This window comes from Mus caroli, chromosome 11, assembly GCF_900094665.2.
Source record: "Mus caroli chromosome 11, CAROLI_EIJ_v1.1, whole genome shotgun sequence".
In the NCBI taxonomy this organism is placed as follows: domain Eukaryota; kingdom Metazoa; phylum Chordata; class Mammalia; order Rodentia; family Muridae; genus Mus; species Mus caroli.
The window spans coordinates 73,482,923-73,497,477 of record NC_034580.1 but is presented as its reverse complement, the minus strand read 5'-3'; the positions used below and the strand labels follow the sequence as shown (position 1 = coordinate 73,497,477).

At 47.3% G+C, this 14,555-nt stretch overlaps 1 protein-coding gene across 1 annotated transcript; it reads left to right on the top strand.

The window, feature by feature from the left end:
* The first annotated feature begins 5,428 nt into the window (after positions 1 to 5,428).
* On the top strand, positions 5,429 to 14,507 carry Tmem97 (transmembrane protein 97). The gene is made up of 3 exons (XM_021177282.1): positions 5,429 to 5,650; positions 12,471 to 12,615; positions 13,513 to 14,507. The coding sequence occupies exons 1-3, from the start codon at positions 5,525 to 5,527 to the stop codon at positions 13,770 to 13,772; spliced, it is 531 nt and encodes a 176-aa protein (XP_021032941.1). The 5' UTR covers positions 5,429 to 5,524; the 3' UTR covers positions 13,773 to 14,507.
* The last annotated feature ends 48 nt before the right edge of the window (positions 14,508 to 14,555 follow it).

Below are 14,555 nucleotides of genomic sequence, written 5' to 3'. Positions count from 1 at the left end.
CTTCCTAAAGGAACTGTAAACAAGACTGCAGCTGTAGAGGTTAAACTGGAGGACCTTCTACTGGAAGCACTTGGCCTTGAAATCTTTATCTACAGATAACAGACTTGGCTGGGAACATCGCAGTTACACTGACAGCTGCACACTTGCCATGCTCCCAGGGCAGATCCCTGCTGGGGCCCACAGGTTTGGAAGCCACAGTTAGGTGTTGTACAAGGTCTGCATGCCATACATTTGCATGGCACTGCCTCTCCTTAGAGCTATTCCCAGTGCTGGATGGTACAGTGTGCCAAGTCCTTTTCTGAATGTAGCTGGGTACAGTGACTCCAGCTGGCCAGGCTTCCCAGGGCCCTGGGCCTGGTCTGGAGGGGACTACAAATCTTATGAGGAAGGACACTGTCTTGACACAGGAATGGAGGAAGGCCTGAACTAAGCACCACTCACACCCTTATTAAGATCCAAGGCTAGATGTTACAACAGCATGGTACTCTTGCCTTGTTACTTCATGATCTGGACAAATTCTGAGTCTGTTTCCTAATGAGTTTTGGGCCCTCCAAGGACTTCACATTCACATGAATGGTACAGAAATGGGAAAGAGGGAAGTTGTACACATAGAACTGGAGGACTGAGCTGAGGGCAAGGAGGACAACTTTTCTTTCTTACTTCAAATAGGCTCCCCTCAGGTAGCCTAAGTCCCTCTGGTAAATGCCTTTTGTTTGTTGTTTGTTTGTTTTTAGAGAAAATATTTTGGCTGGGAGGTCGTGGTGCACACCTTCAACTTCAGCACTCAGGAGTCAGAGCCCTCACTCTATGAGTTCAAGGCCTGCCAAGGACCAGTTTCAGCTTGGAGAGGGGTTTCTGAGAGAAGGGGTGTTTGAGAGCAGCCAAAGAATAGCTCAAAGTCAACGATGGGCCCCCATTTTGAAATGGGGAAAAGCCCCTGAAAAGCTGCCACCATTGCAGGTCCTTGCACCATAGAGGGTGTAAAGTCATTAGCACAGAGGCAGACAAAACCTCTAACATTTCCAGAATGTCTTGCAGGCCCAAGCAGATCTCTGCAGGTTTTATTGGTATTTTCATAACCTAATTGTCTCAACAATATACCTGCCACCTCTTCCGAATCGCAAGCACCACTGGGACGGGGTGGCTTGTCTTCCCATTCACTTTCATTTTCAGGAACAGCAAGATTTGCCTGTAATGCCTTTGGTCAGGCGGGGCAGAGCTGATGTTGGTAACCTTAATAAAGGCGTGATTTCTACCAAACTAATCAAATTGGAGCACGTTGAATTTACCAAAGCCGAGCTAGAATGAGGCAGATCATCAACTGTTTCTGCCTTTAAGGTTTGCGTAAGGACAGCCAAGATGGCTCAGAGGGTAAGAGCACTGACTGCTCTTCCGAAGGTCCTGAGCTCAATCCACAGCAGCTATAGCAGCTACATGGTGGCTCACAACCACCTGTAATGAGATCTGATGCCCTCTTCTGGTGCATCTGAAGTCAGCTACAGTGTACTTATGTATAATAAATAAATCTTTGGGCCTGAGTGAGCGGGACCAACCAGAGAGAGTAGAGGTTCTAAAATTCAATTCCCAACAACCACATGAAGACTCACAACCTTCACATGAAGGCTACACAGCTAGTGCACCAATATACATAAAATAATAAATCTTAAAAAAAAAATTTGCTTAATCATGTTCCACAAGAAGGGAGTGCGCTCAGGGTTTTTTCACCTTCATGCTTGCAAATGTTTACCAATCTTATGCCATGTATCATGGCTCAATAGCCCTTTTCAGGGGACAATGAACTAACTTTCTGTATGAACTCCAAGAAATATTGCAAAAGCCTTGTCTGCATCTTGACACCTTTCTTACAAATGACTTCTTTCAAAAACCTTAACATACATTTCTCTGCTTATTAAATTTGCTTGGCCCAATTTTTTTTTTTTTTTTATCCAAATCTTCATTCCTTTACCCAGCTCTATCTCACACTGGGAGGTTTGAAAACACCGTAAGTGAAATCTGTCCTAAATCAAACTTGCCCAAAATATTTACCTTCCCTTGTCTCAATCCCTGTTCCTGGCACCATCCTGCCAAGGATTACCCTCAGCTCGGGGAGAGAGGTTCCTGAGAGAAGGGGTGTTTGAGAGCGGCCAAAGAACAGCTCAAAGTCAACCGTGGGGTACAAGCTGACAGCCTGTGTTCTGCTCCAGAAAGCTTTCTGAAGATCTCCAGAGAGCTCAGCTCTCTCAGACCCAGTCTTTCATTTATAGATCAATTCAGTCATTCACCCCATGTTCCCTTGTGATTATACCACCAATCAGCATTTTTTTTTTACCTTAGCCACTTGACCCCTAGGTAGGAAAAAGCAAGCACATTTGACTTAACATTGCAAAGGAATTCAGAGATCTGTCTGCCTTTGTAAGTACAGACAATAAGCTAGCTGGGTGGGATTCATCTCTGAGATCAGCACACCTGGGCTTCAATTTGCTTTGTCCCAGGCTGACCTTGAATTCAGGAATCTGCCTGCCTTTGTATCTTTCTGACAAGCTGGCTCATAGTGCAGCTGCCTCTGTTCTTTTAGGTCTGTGAAGCCCCTCATATAATTCATATCACAGCCTTATATTTTGCATAGTTTCAAATTTATATAATTTTTGATCTCATGTTTTCAGAGTTCTTTCCCACAGCCTTAGGGCTGTCCTGAAGGTCACAGCCTTACCATTTTTAGTAAGGACATGGACTCACCCTCACACTGAGTCACTCAGACTCACACTGTCATCATTGACTTTTGTAGAAAGGACATTCACCAATAACCTTGACAGGGAGAGTATTTCTCCAAAGAGCAATATGAAGTATATTTATACGAACAAGCCTCACACCCAGCAACCGTCAATACTCATGGAGGCCACATTCTGCTGGCTCTGCTCCAGGGGCAGGAAACCATGTCATACTGTCCCTTCCTAGGCCATGCAGGACTCAGCAGAGCCAGCCTGATCTACAGAGTTCCAGGACAGCCAGGATTACACAGAGAAATCCTGTCTTGAAAAACATGGGGGATGGAACACAGGGCCCCCAATGGAGGAGCTAGAGAAAGTATCCAAGGAGCTAAAGAGATCTGCAACCCTGTAGGTGCAACAACATTATGAACTAACCAGTACCCCAAAGCTCTTGACTCTAGCTGCATATGTATCAAAAGATGGCCTAGTCGGCCATCACTGGACACGTGCCCATTGGACACACAAACTTTATATGCCCCAGTACAGGGGAACGCCAGGGCCAAAAAGTGGGAATGGGTGGGTAGGGGAGTCTGGGGGAGGGTATGGGGGACTTTTGGGATATCATTGGAAATGTAATTGAGGAAAATAAATAATAAAAAAATATTTTAAAAAAACTAATGGGGAAAATAAAATAAAGAAAGGAAGGAAGGGAGAGAGAGGGAGGGAGGGAAAGAAGGAGGGATTTGGAGTATGTCTAAAAAGTTTTGGACACTGAACACTTGTCCTTTATCCCTGAGCTCCTGAGCAAGCCACCTGCAAGCAGAACTATGGTTTCAAATGGCATCTACTCAGACTTTGCCCCTGCTGTGCTGCTGGGTCTCCACCTTGCTCACTGCCCTCCTCACCCTCAGCAGTCACCTCAGAAACTGGCACCTGGCTTTGTCTAGGGCTTAGCTTACCCACAGCTGTTTGATTTCCCACATTCCTTGAAACCAGGTCACCTGCCTCCCAGCTCTCCAAGGCCACATCTGAAGGTAATGCCTGGTTCTGCCCTCACCCACCTTCCTCTGTTGTTTCCTCGGCGCACTGGGTTCTCTGGGCATTGACCACATCTCTAGAGATCCTCCCATTAGAGCATTGCATCCAGGCCTGGAAGGCAGAATATCCCGACACCAGAAATCTTACAGTACAGCCCCCAAACTCCTGGCCCACTGACATGCTCAGCAGGGCCTAAGTCATTTACCTCTCTACTTTCTCTAGTTAACAGTGCCTGTTGCCTCATCTGTCCCTGTCGTCCTTGGGTCCCACAGTCTATTACATCAACCACTTGTCCACCTTCTTCGGCTCACCTTTATCTTCCTGACCACCCTCTCCCTGATGCATCCAACATGCTTTTCTGAGCAGACCCAACACTGAGAGCCATTTACCTCAGCAACGCCAACCCCTCTGTCTCAGTGCTATGGTAGCCACCACTGGGCACACAGACTACCCTGCCTAACCCTAATCTTTGCTTTCCCTTAACTATACTTTCCTTCTCCTTTGCTGAAATGGGCACACTGGAGCAAGCATGGTGCCTATGACTTTAATTCCAGCACTTGAAAGGCAGAGGCAGGGTGGATCTCTGTGAGGTTCAGGCTAGCCTTGTCTACACAGCCAGTCACAGGGTTACATAGTGAGAGGCTATCTCAAAAAATGAATACAAAAGAAAGAGGACACGTGGGGTCCATTTCTCTACCTCTTCCCGACCAGTTGTCTATACTCTGTCTCCATTTCCCCACCTCCCAATTCACTGTTCTCCAGCCATAGGACTTCTGACTCATTGGTGCTGGTGGACAGCACTCAGTGTCAACCGTGACACAGCTACCCCATTCTTCCCTGTGACCATCATTCGCTTGGTCATCTCCTCCCATGACCCTTATGATTCTGTAGGACCTCTTAATGCCCTTCGCTCTCTAACCTTCAAATGCTCTCACAAATCTAAACCAAGTTCATCCAACTGCCCGCCTGCCTGCTCAAGGTCTCTTTGGTTGGTTGGTTTGGTCTGAGACAGGCTCTATGTATCCCTAGCTTGCCTGTAACTATGTAGACCAGGCTGGCCTAGACCTTACAGATTTCTGTCCACACCCGGTCCTTTGGGGCTCTGGTTCAAATGGTGCAGGAGATGGAAGTCGGGCCTTCTTGAGTGCTAAGTAAATGCTCTATACTTAGTACCCAAGCCCTAACCCTGCTCAGTGTCTACAAAGCACAAACTGAATTCCTTTCCCTTGAACCCAAGTCCTGTGTTCCCTATTCTCATCGAATGGCAGCCCCCATCTTGTCCCAAGCCTATCAGGGTCCATCATATAAAATCATTATTTGTGGGCTGGGCAGTGATTTTGGAGCCAGCAGGAAAGCCCGGCTCGCAGCGCTCCTAAACTGCCACTGCGAGTTCTGGCAATGGCCTGGGGTCCCGATACGGAACAGAACCCAGCGAATGAAACACTCGTGGGACAGGGAAGACGAGCGCACGCAGCCTCACGCTGCACACGCGCACCCGCCGACGTGGACCGCACAGAGCCACGCCCCCTCACGCGGTACTCCCAGCAGCCAATGGAAACAACTGGTAGACCATCATTCAAACTATAGCCCCCGCTATATGGGCGGGCCACGAGGGTCTCCACCCACTCACGAGCCGCTTCTGTTTTTCCCCTTGGACCAATAGGCACAGCCTGTGTGAGCCGGGGGCGGGACGGCACAGCGCGGGCGCCGGGCTTCTAACCACGTAGCAGGCTTCTATCGCCGGCGTGCCAGTCGTAGCCCAACGGACGGGAGGAAACATGGGGGCTCTGGCAGCCAGGCGCTGCGTCGAGTGGCTATTGGGCCTCTACTTCGTCTCGCACATCCCCATCACGCTGTTCATCGACCTGCAGGCGGTGTTGCCCCCCGAACTCTACCCGCAGGAGGTGAGGCTCAGGGGTCCCCACGTGGCCGTCCTGATTTCTGTTGGCTCCGTGCCTGACTTCGGCCCCAGCCAGCTGTCCCCAGCCGTTGACCACCGCTTTGTTCTTTTCAGAGCGGAACTGAGGGTGCAACCCAATGGTAGGGCGCATGCCTAGGAGGTCCTGGGTTTGAGCCCCATGTACTCGCCAATCCTTTGCAAAACCTTTGCCTGGGTGTGTTTCGCTCCCATGGTTTCACCTACGGCAGTTGGCTGAGGGAAGTTGCCTGGGTGAAACAGTGTCTGTCAGGTGTTGGATCTGTTGCGTTTGGATGGACTTTAAAAGTCCAGTGTAATCCGAGAAAGAAAGAAAAATGTCGTGCGTAGAATAAAATGACTGAAAGGTTAGCCCTTGGTTAGTGCTCGTGGCATTCATATACTCCTGGGTCTGGATCTAGCTTGAGGAGCAGTTGAGGAAATGCCGCTTTTCCAAGTCAGTTTTGAATTGTTTGAAGATACGCTTTGGAGAGCATTCTTTGACCCGATTTTAAGGTCAAGATTAAGCATGCCTCTCCAATCTGTTGACGGACTTATCCACCTAAATGTTTGATTTTACCTCTGAAATGGTCTTTAAATGTTTCTTCTTTGCAGGGCAGTTCTTGATCTTAAATCTGCAAATTCTCAATGGTGGCAGCAAAATGACATGTGCCTTGTGTCCTCTGAGAGGACATGACACAGGAATTGTCACCTACTCAACAAAGTTAGGAGTGACACATCAGCAGTGTCACCACCCCCCCCCCCCCACACACACACACACTCCCTTAAGTCTCTCTTTGGTTTGTTTGTGGAACCACAGGATTGCAAAGACCTTTGACCTACAGGGGAAACTCGTAGGTAGTACGTGGCAAGAGCACCGGTCCATGGTGCTGCTTTCCCAAGGACTGGCTGCCTATGGACATGTTGAGGGCCCTGTGGAGCCTACTTTTTTCCCCCTTAAAATAATAGTTCATTTGAGTCCATTGCAAGAGGACCTCAGGCCAGGCCGTAACTGACATGTAGCCACAGCTTTAGATTGTAAACTCAAAGAGTGTAGGATTGAGGCTGTGGCTCCGTAGTAAAAACATTGGCCAGCATGCACGAGGCCCTGGATTCAAATCCCATCACCAAAACCAGTGTGTATCAAGTTATGTTGATTTGTTTCACTTCTCTAAGGCATTGTCACAGATGCAGTGGCTTACTTTACCCCAACGTTATTTTTAAGCTGCTTGGAGGTTAGAAATTGAGAATAGTAGGTCTCAGGCCCAAAGGTAGACTACACTCCTTGCCTCTTCCAGGTGGCTGGGTTTGCAGAGTTGTGGCTCACACTCAGGCTTGCTGCGCACACAGTCTACTCACTGACCTTTCTTTGGCTGTGGCCCTTTCACTGCAATCTGCAAGTCATCCGTCATATTGCCACTTCATCTGTATGCACATCTCTCTCTGCCTTTTATAAGGTCACTTGTAATTCACGAGGCCCCACCATGTAACCCAGGAAAACCTCCCCTTTGAACATCCTTCTGTACATCTGTGGTCCTATTGGACATGGATTAGGACATGATACCTTTGAGTGCTGTCAGCCTGCTGCCACGGAAGGGCCTGACAACTACAAAGAGGCCATCAAAACTTTGCACTAGCTACAGCCATGAAGAAGGGGAGTTGCCCTTTCTTTGGGGTTTGGTAGCATGGAGATAAAACCCAGGGCTTTGCATACTGAACTACCCTCCTTGTTTTTCCTTTGGTATTGTGTTTGAGGTTTGTTTTTGTTGTTTGGGTTTTGTTTTGTTTTGTTTGTTTAAAAATTGAATTCACCAATTGAGCTGCACTGGGTTTACAGGCATCACCTGGCAATTCCTGGTTTACCTTCTGACTGCTTGCACCCATCCTTGCTCACCACTCCAGAAACAACTAGGTGTGACCAGCATCATGCAGACCACCACTTAAACATTTTATTTTTGTTTGTTTTTCAAGATGGTGTCTCACTGTGTAGCTCCAGCTGTTCTGTAACTCAGTATCTAGACCTGGTGGGTCTCAAACTCACAGAACTCCTGCTGCTACCTCCCAAATACGCACAGCTCACTTCACCATGCCCAATCTCTGGTTGATCTGGTGGACTTTTATTAGCTTCCTGTTACATCACTTTCATTCTCCTGTTGTAGTTGTCATCTCAGAGTAAACGTTTGCTGCCACCATCTGTTAACCTAGGCCTAGTCCTGAAAGCTTCTGGCCTCTGTACAGTCTTAACTAGACCTAGAGTGTTTTCTGCCTCTGAAACTTACTGATGAATAAGCTCATCTGTTCTTTTTTTTTTCCTGAACTCTGGCTGGCTGGTTCAGCTTAGCTGTTCTGGCTCAAACTCCTCTCTCAACCAGACTTCTGTCTGGGCCTCTCCTGAATTAATCTGCTTGGCCTCAAACTCATACTGGCAATCTGTTCTAATCTGGCGCCTTCTCATCCTCTGGCTTGTTCTGTCTTCATCTATATCTAGTTTGTTCTGTCTGTAACCAGTCTCTTCCTGTAAAACTGCCTTTCTCCTCCCTCTTTTTTTCTCTCTGCTCTATATCAAGTAGCTTCCCTTTCTTCTCCACGAGAATTGGGCATATGCTGTTCTGTCAAATCTTCCTCTGATTCATCACTTTACCACTCAATTAGATACCACTTTCAAACACAGGTGCTTCCTTCTACAAACTAAATTTACCTTAATTGTTTGGGATGAAATGAAAGGTGAATTCTAAGGGCGTGTCTGTGTTCTAGCCAGAGGGATTAAAGTTGTGTGCTAAGTGCTGAGCTACACCACAAGTAGAAAGTTGGGTTTTAATGGGTGGATACTTCATTCCTCCTTAGAGGGAACAAAATACCCATGAAAGGAGTTACAGAGACAAAGTTTGGAGCTAAGACAAAAGGATGGACTATTCAGAGACTACCCCACCCGGGGAGCCATCCCATAATCAGCCACCAAACCCAGACACTATTGCACAATGCCAGATTGATTTTGCTGAAGGGACCCTGTTATAGCTGTCTTGTATGAGGCTATGCCAGTGCCTGGCAAATACAGAAGTGGATGCTCATAGTCATCTATAAGATAGAACAGAGGGCCCCTAATGGAGAAGCTAGAGAAAGCACCCAAGGAGCCAAAGGGGTCTGCAACTCTATATTTGGAACAACAATATGAACTAACCAATATCCCCAGAGCTCGTGTCTCTAGCAGCATATGTAGCAGAAGATGGCCTNNTNGGCCATCACTGGGAAGAGAGGCCTCTTGGTATTGTAAACTTTATATGCCCCAGTACAGGGAAACGCCAGGGCCAAGAAGTGGGAGTGGATGAGTAGGGGAGCAGGGCAGAGGGAGGGTATAAGGAACTTTTGGGATAGCATTTGAAATGTATATAAAGAAAATATCAGAGCCGGGCGTGGTGGCGCACACCTTTAACCCCAGCACTTGGGAGGCAGAGGCAGGCGGATTTCTGAGTTCGAGGCCAGCCTAGTCTACAAAGTGAGTTCCAGGACAGCCAGGGCTACACAGAGAAACCCTGTCTCGGGGGAAAAAAAAAAAAAAATCTAATAAAAAATAAAGAAAGAAGAAAAGAAAGTTGGATTTTGGGTTTGTGGTGGTTTTTGTTTTTGTTTTTGTTTTTCCCAGTAAATAACACAACTTTGGAGATGACAGTGTGATCGAATATTCTACAACAGCTTCCAGGTTAGGGATGTAGCATTATTCATGTGTCTCGTGCACATGATGCTAGGTTTCCTGGCTAGCCCTTTATTTACTCTGTCCCCGTTTTGCCTTTGACACTATTACTGTGTGGGAGTGCATGCTGCATTGAATGTATGGAGATCACGACAATCTGTGGGCCAGGTCTTCCACCTCTGAGGTTTTTCTGGGCATTGAACTCCAGTTATCGAGTTTGTGTACCAAGCACTTTACCAAGCACAGAACCAGCTTGCTGGCCCTGCCTTTTTAATATACTGGCCCAAAACTGTGCATCTCTGCTGTTGAGTACTGAAAGCATGAACCTGCAGCATCCTGCCTTGGAAGGCCGTCCCCTGTTCCCCTCTTGTTGCTTTTGGATGAGGGAGTAATGATTTTGTTGTTTCTCCACGAAGAAAATAATAGTCTGTGACTTGAGTCAATCTCAGGTTGTCATGAATGATACTTGAATTTAGAACTGCAAGGTCATCTCTATAAAATAGCAAAGCTGAAATTTACACCCTCCCCCCAAAACAATAGATAGCTAAAACTTATGATCTAGAGGTTTTTCCTAACAATGTAGAAGGCCTCACCAGTTGGGCTGAATTTTGCAAGCTAAATTTTTGCTGCTGTTTCAATCAAATCACAAGAGCTAAAAACCATTATGAAACAGTTAAAAGACTTGAGTTGGAGTTTAAACTGGAAAGATTTTGTAGTATCTTTTGCAGCTGAGTGAACCCATTCTGTTAAAATAAAAAAAGGTGTGAGTCTGTAGGTCTGCAGGCTGCAGTAGCCCAGGAGTTCAGAGAGAGAGATGTGTTCCAGGTCGCGGTGTGGTGTAAATGGAAAGTGTTTTCTTTTCAACCTTGGGGTTTGGGCGTAAGTGCTAATGAGCAGCTGCCTGCTTACATTGGGTCGGGTTAAGCTGGAGCATCTTCGGGTCTGGACAAGTAAGCTCCTTTCATCTGTGCTGGCTGCTGGTCTGCAGGCCACTGCACTAACTCACTGCATCTGAACACCATGGGAAGGTCATCGGCATTATGTGTGATGCTGTTAAGGGTCTTGCCAGAGCCAGGCCCTTGGCCTCCAGCTCCAGCAGTCCTGCCACCCTGCTGGGGACCTTGTCTTTGTCTTCCACTCACTGTCTAGGCTGTTCTGGCAGCAAATATGTGTGGTAGACCCCTATGGGCTCCAACTGATTGGGAGTGGGCAGTCAGCTTTGCTGATCTTACTTTGCAGCCCTTCAGCACGTGTCTGTGCGGACCTGTGGAATAGGCAAACCTCAGACATTGTTTACAGTGACGTCATTGTAAAGTGAAGCTGTGGTGATGCACAGCTCTATTCCCTGAACCCACAAAGTGGAGGGTCAAGAGTTCAAGGCCCATCTCAGCTAAAGAGACCTGTTCTCAAAAAACACAATGCAAAGGGAAAAACCAGTCTAACCTGCTGAATTGACAGATGAGGAAGTGGAGTCTCAGTCTCGGGAGGGCTGACTTAATTAACCTTTACTGTCCCAACCTTACTGCCCTGAAGAGTGTTCAGGAGGCAGGGGGCATTGCCAAGAATCAACGCTGTGTGTTCTGATGCCTGTGACCCCAGCAGCATCTGGGTGCTTCAAAGCCCTCATGGTAACGAGCTTTTGTTTCACAATGGCCAGCCAGTTTTTGGTGTTACTTGGTTTTGTTGATTTTGAGATAGGTCTCCTGTATCTCAGACTTAGCCTCCAACTAGGCTTGAACTCCCGATCCTCCAGCTCCAGCTCCAGCTCCCAAGTGCTGGGATTACTGTGTGCCACCACACCTACCAGCCTTTACCTTTTGATTAAAAATTAACATAGAACATATCTCTAGATTTTCCATTGTAAGATAAACACAAGGAAGCTGCCTTTATCCACCATATCCCAATACTCAGTTGGCTTGGAAGGTGTAAGAGTGCCACCTCCAGGCTATTTTTGTAATGTTAATTTGTTTTTGAGACAAGACTCCATATAGCCCAGGTTAGCCTTAGACCAAGTATGTAGCTGAGGATGGCCTGGGATTCAGGATGCTCCAGGCTCTAGCCTCTGTCTGGCTCCTGTAAAGCACAGGGTGGTAGCTGCAGCCTCCCCTGTAAGTGTGTCAGCATGGACCTGCAGCTAATTGGTTTATGGCAAGGGTGAGGCTGGAGCTGGAACCAGACGCTAACTCCAGCCTTGCGAACCTAGATGCTATGTACTGCTACTTCCACAAATATCAGCTGGTCCTTTTTTTTGTTTGTTTGTCTTTCGAGACAGGGTTTCTCTGTATAGCCCTGGCTGTCCTGGAACTCACTCTGTAGACCAGGATGGCCTCGAACTCAGAAATCCGCCTGCCTCTGCCTCCCAAGTGCTGGGATTAAAGGCATGAACCGCCACACCCGGCTTTAGCTGGTCTTTTAAAAGATAAATGAAAATAAACTTATTTGTAATATTGGGATGAAAATGTCTATGTCTCCACAGAGGTTAGATTTACTTCCTTCTACCCTCCCCCAAGAAAATCCAACTGGTTTCTGCACTCGAAGTATCGAGCTTTGGGACTTCGATATGCATTTGTGAAAGTGTCGGGATGGGTTTTTAATTTTCTTACCAAAACCTGGTAGAGGAATAGCATCCTGAAAATCTCGTAAGCAGCTGACACTGTAGCTCTGCAGTAACATGCCTAGGTTTGTGCTATCACAGAGTTAGGAACAGATGTACAGTTGTACTAAGATGGGATTGGAAAGGAAAACTTCCTGTGCAGAGAGGGTAACATTTGAATTATGGCTAGTAACTTTTTATTAGTGACCACCTAGGCCAATGGTTCTCAACCCTTTTAGAGGTCTAATGATTATCTCATGGGGGTCACCTAAGACCGTGGGAAAACAGATATTTACATTACGATTCATAACAGTAGCAAAATTACTATTCTGAAGTAACAACACAAATACTTTTATGGTTGGAGGTAACTCAACACGAGGAACTGGATTCAAGGGAGAGCCAGTGCGAGCATGTGACTGCTGCCACCAGGGCTGCACAAGGGACTCTTAGTAGAGGATATTGGTGCACTGGAGCCCCTGGCCATGCAAGCCGCAAGGCCATACTCACTGTGACCCTGTCTCTTTCCAGTTCAGCAACCTGTTGCGGTGGTACTCTAAGGAGTTCAAAGACCCTCTGATGCAGGAGCCCCCAGTGTGGTTCAAGTCGTTTCTGCTCTGTGAGCTTGTGTTCCAGCTGCCTTTCTTTCCCGTTGCAGCATATGCCTTCTTCAAAGGTTGGTACAGTACACAAAATCCTAGTTTGGCTCAGAAATCTCTTGGAGTGAACCCCTGTAGCTTGAAGGATCTGGTATCCACTAGCATATATGTCACTGGGGAACAGTAAACGAGGCTCAGCTGATATCCTAAGCTGGGCTGTCTCAGTTTTCTAAAAGTCCCTCCTATGAAACCCGAGGCCAAGGACAAACTTGTTCTCTTTTATCATCCACTACTCACAATATATTATCTTTTATCCTTGGCCTTACTTTCCCCCTAGGTTAGTATATTGCCTTATGAGCAGGAAGTATCAAGCTAATCCCTGAAGAGCTTAACTTCTCATTTAAAAATTATTTCTGGGGCTAGGGCTCAGCAATTAAGAACACTGGCCGCTCTTACGTGTTGGTTGTGAGCCTAGCTTCCTCCCAGTTCTGCTCTTCTGAAGGACCTCAGTTTGGTGTCCAGCACCCACATGGCAGCTCATAACCATTCTAGAACTCCAGTTCCAGGATCCAACACCCTCTTCTGGCCTCAGGACACTAAATACGTGCAGGCAAAACTCAAAAAAATGTATGCCTACTTGTCATCCTATAATGAGTGACTTTATGAAGTAGCCATGCCTGCCCTTGGGAACTAAGCTTATAGAGTGGAAAAGTTTATTTCTCACTGGGGTTCTGCATGTGAATCACCATGGGTGCTGGGACAGGGTCCCTTCCCCCTGTTTTAGATCAGACTGGCTGAGCTGTTTGGGTCCTGTAAGCTTTACCTGTTGAGCAGCGCAACACCTGGTTTCCATGTGCATAGTCTGAGTTTCCACTCAGAGGAGGCAGACAAACAGGGGTGAGGAGGCAGAGCAGGTCCCAGACGCCCTTGGAGTCGCCTTAACCTGATGACCCTTTTCTCCCCCTCTGCTTCAGGAAGCTGCCGGTGGATCCGAATCCCTGCAATCATCTATGCAGCTCACACCATAACGACTTTAATTCCAATCCTCTACACACTCCTGTTTGAGGATTTCTCTAAAGCCGTTGCTTTCAAGGGACAAAGACCCGAGAGTTTCCGTGAACGACTGACCCTCGTAGGTGTCTACGCCCCCTATTTAATAATCCCCCTCATACTCCTCCTGTTCATGCTTCGGAACCCTTACTACAAGCATGAGGAGAAAAGAAAGAAAAAATAAGGGGCAGCCACGAGCCTGGTGGGGAAGATCCCAGCACAGTTGCCTTTTGGACAACACAGGAAAACTGCCCCAAACATGTTTCAGCAGCATTTGAAACACCACCAGCAGTGCATACAAACAAGACAGCGGCAGGAGACATGCCAAGCCTTCACATTCCAGGGCTGAACAGGCCATCAGCAGGGGTGTGACCAAGTTACAGCAAAATGGTGCCAAAGCTCTACCACAGCATTGCTAAAAAGGACAGGTTGAGAAGCTGTTAGCTCCTGACCTAGAATGCACACACCTGACCAAGTCCTCACCTTGACCTTGATAGTCAACAAATGAGCAGTATTTTGTCTCTTTAGCACTTTTTAACATGGTTTCCTGCCCACACCTCCACCTCTGGGAGAAAAATATATTATAGCCTCACATGAGTCCAAGCCAGAAATGGGTGACAGTGGAAGGAAGGGACCTCCATTTTTATCTTGAACAGATAGCCTGCTCTGGGTTATTCTGGTGCTGGTTCTAGGAACTGCTCTCATGTCCCTGCTCTGGCGCCTCACACCACTGGGCTTCCTAGTGCGCAGGCTCGTGAGGGTGACTGGACTGTCCAAGGAGTGTCTGCTGCTTGTTCCACTGACTACAGAAACAAAACCCTGTGGGGCTAGACAGTGCTGGCTCTGCTTGCGAGCCATGCTGCTGTGGTTGTTACTTACGTGTCTGGTCCAAATAAAGGCAGCTGCTGATTTGTTGTTAGCCTGCTTTGTTGTGTGGATGGGGGGTAGAACAACTCTTGATCTCAAG

Bases quoted from the DNA above. Each gene is read 5' to 3' on its own strand.
- Tmem97 (XM_021177282.1), top strand. From the start codon at position 5,525: ATGGGGGCTCTGGCAGCCAGGCGCTGCGTCGAGTGGCTATTGGGCCTC. The intron at 5,651-12,470 runs GTGAGGCTCAGG...GTCTCTTTCCAG, and splicing joins CCGAACTCTACCCGCAGGAG to TTCAGCAACCTGTTGCGGTG. The intron at 12,616-13,512 runs GTTGGTACAGTA...CCTCTGCTTCAG, and splicing joins AGCATATGCCTTCTTCAAAG to GAAGCTGCCGGTGGATCCGA.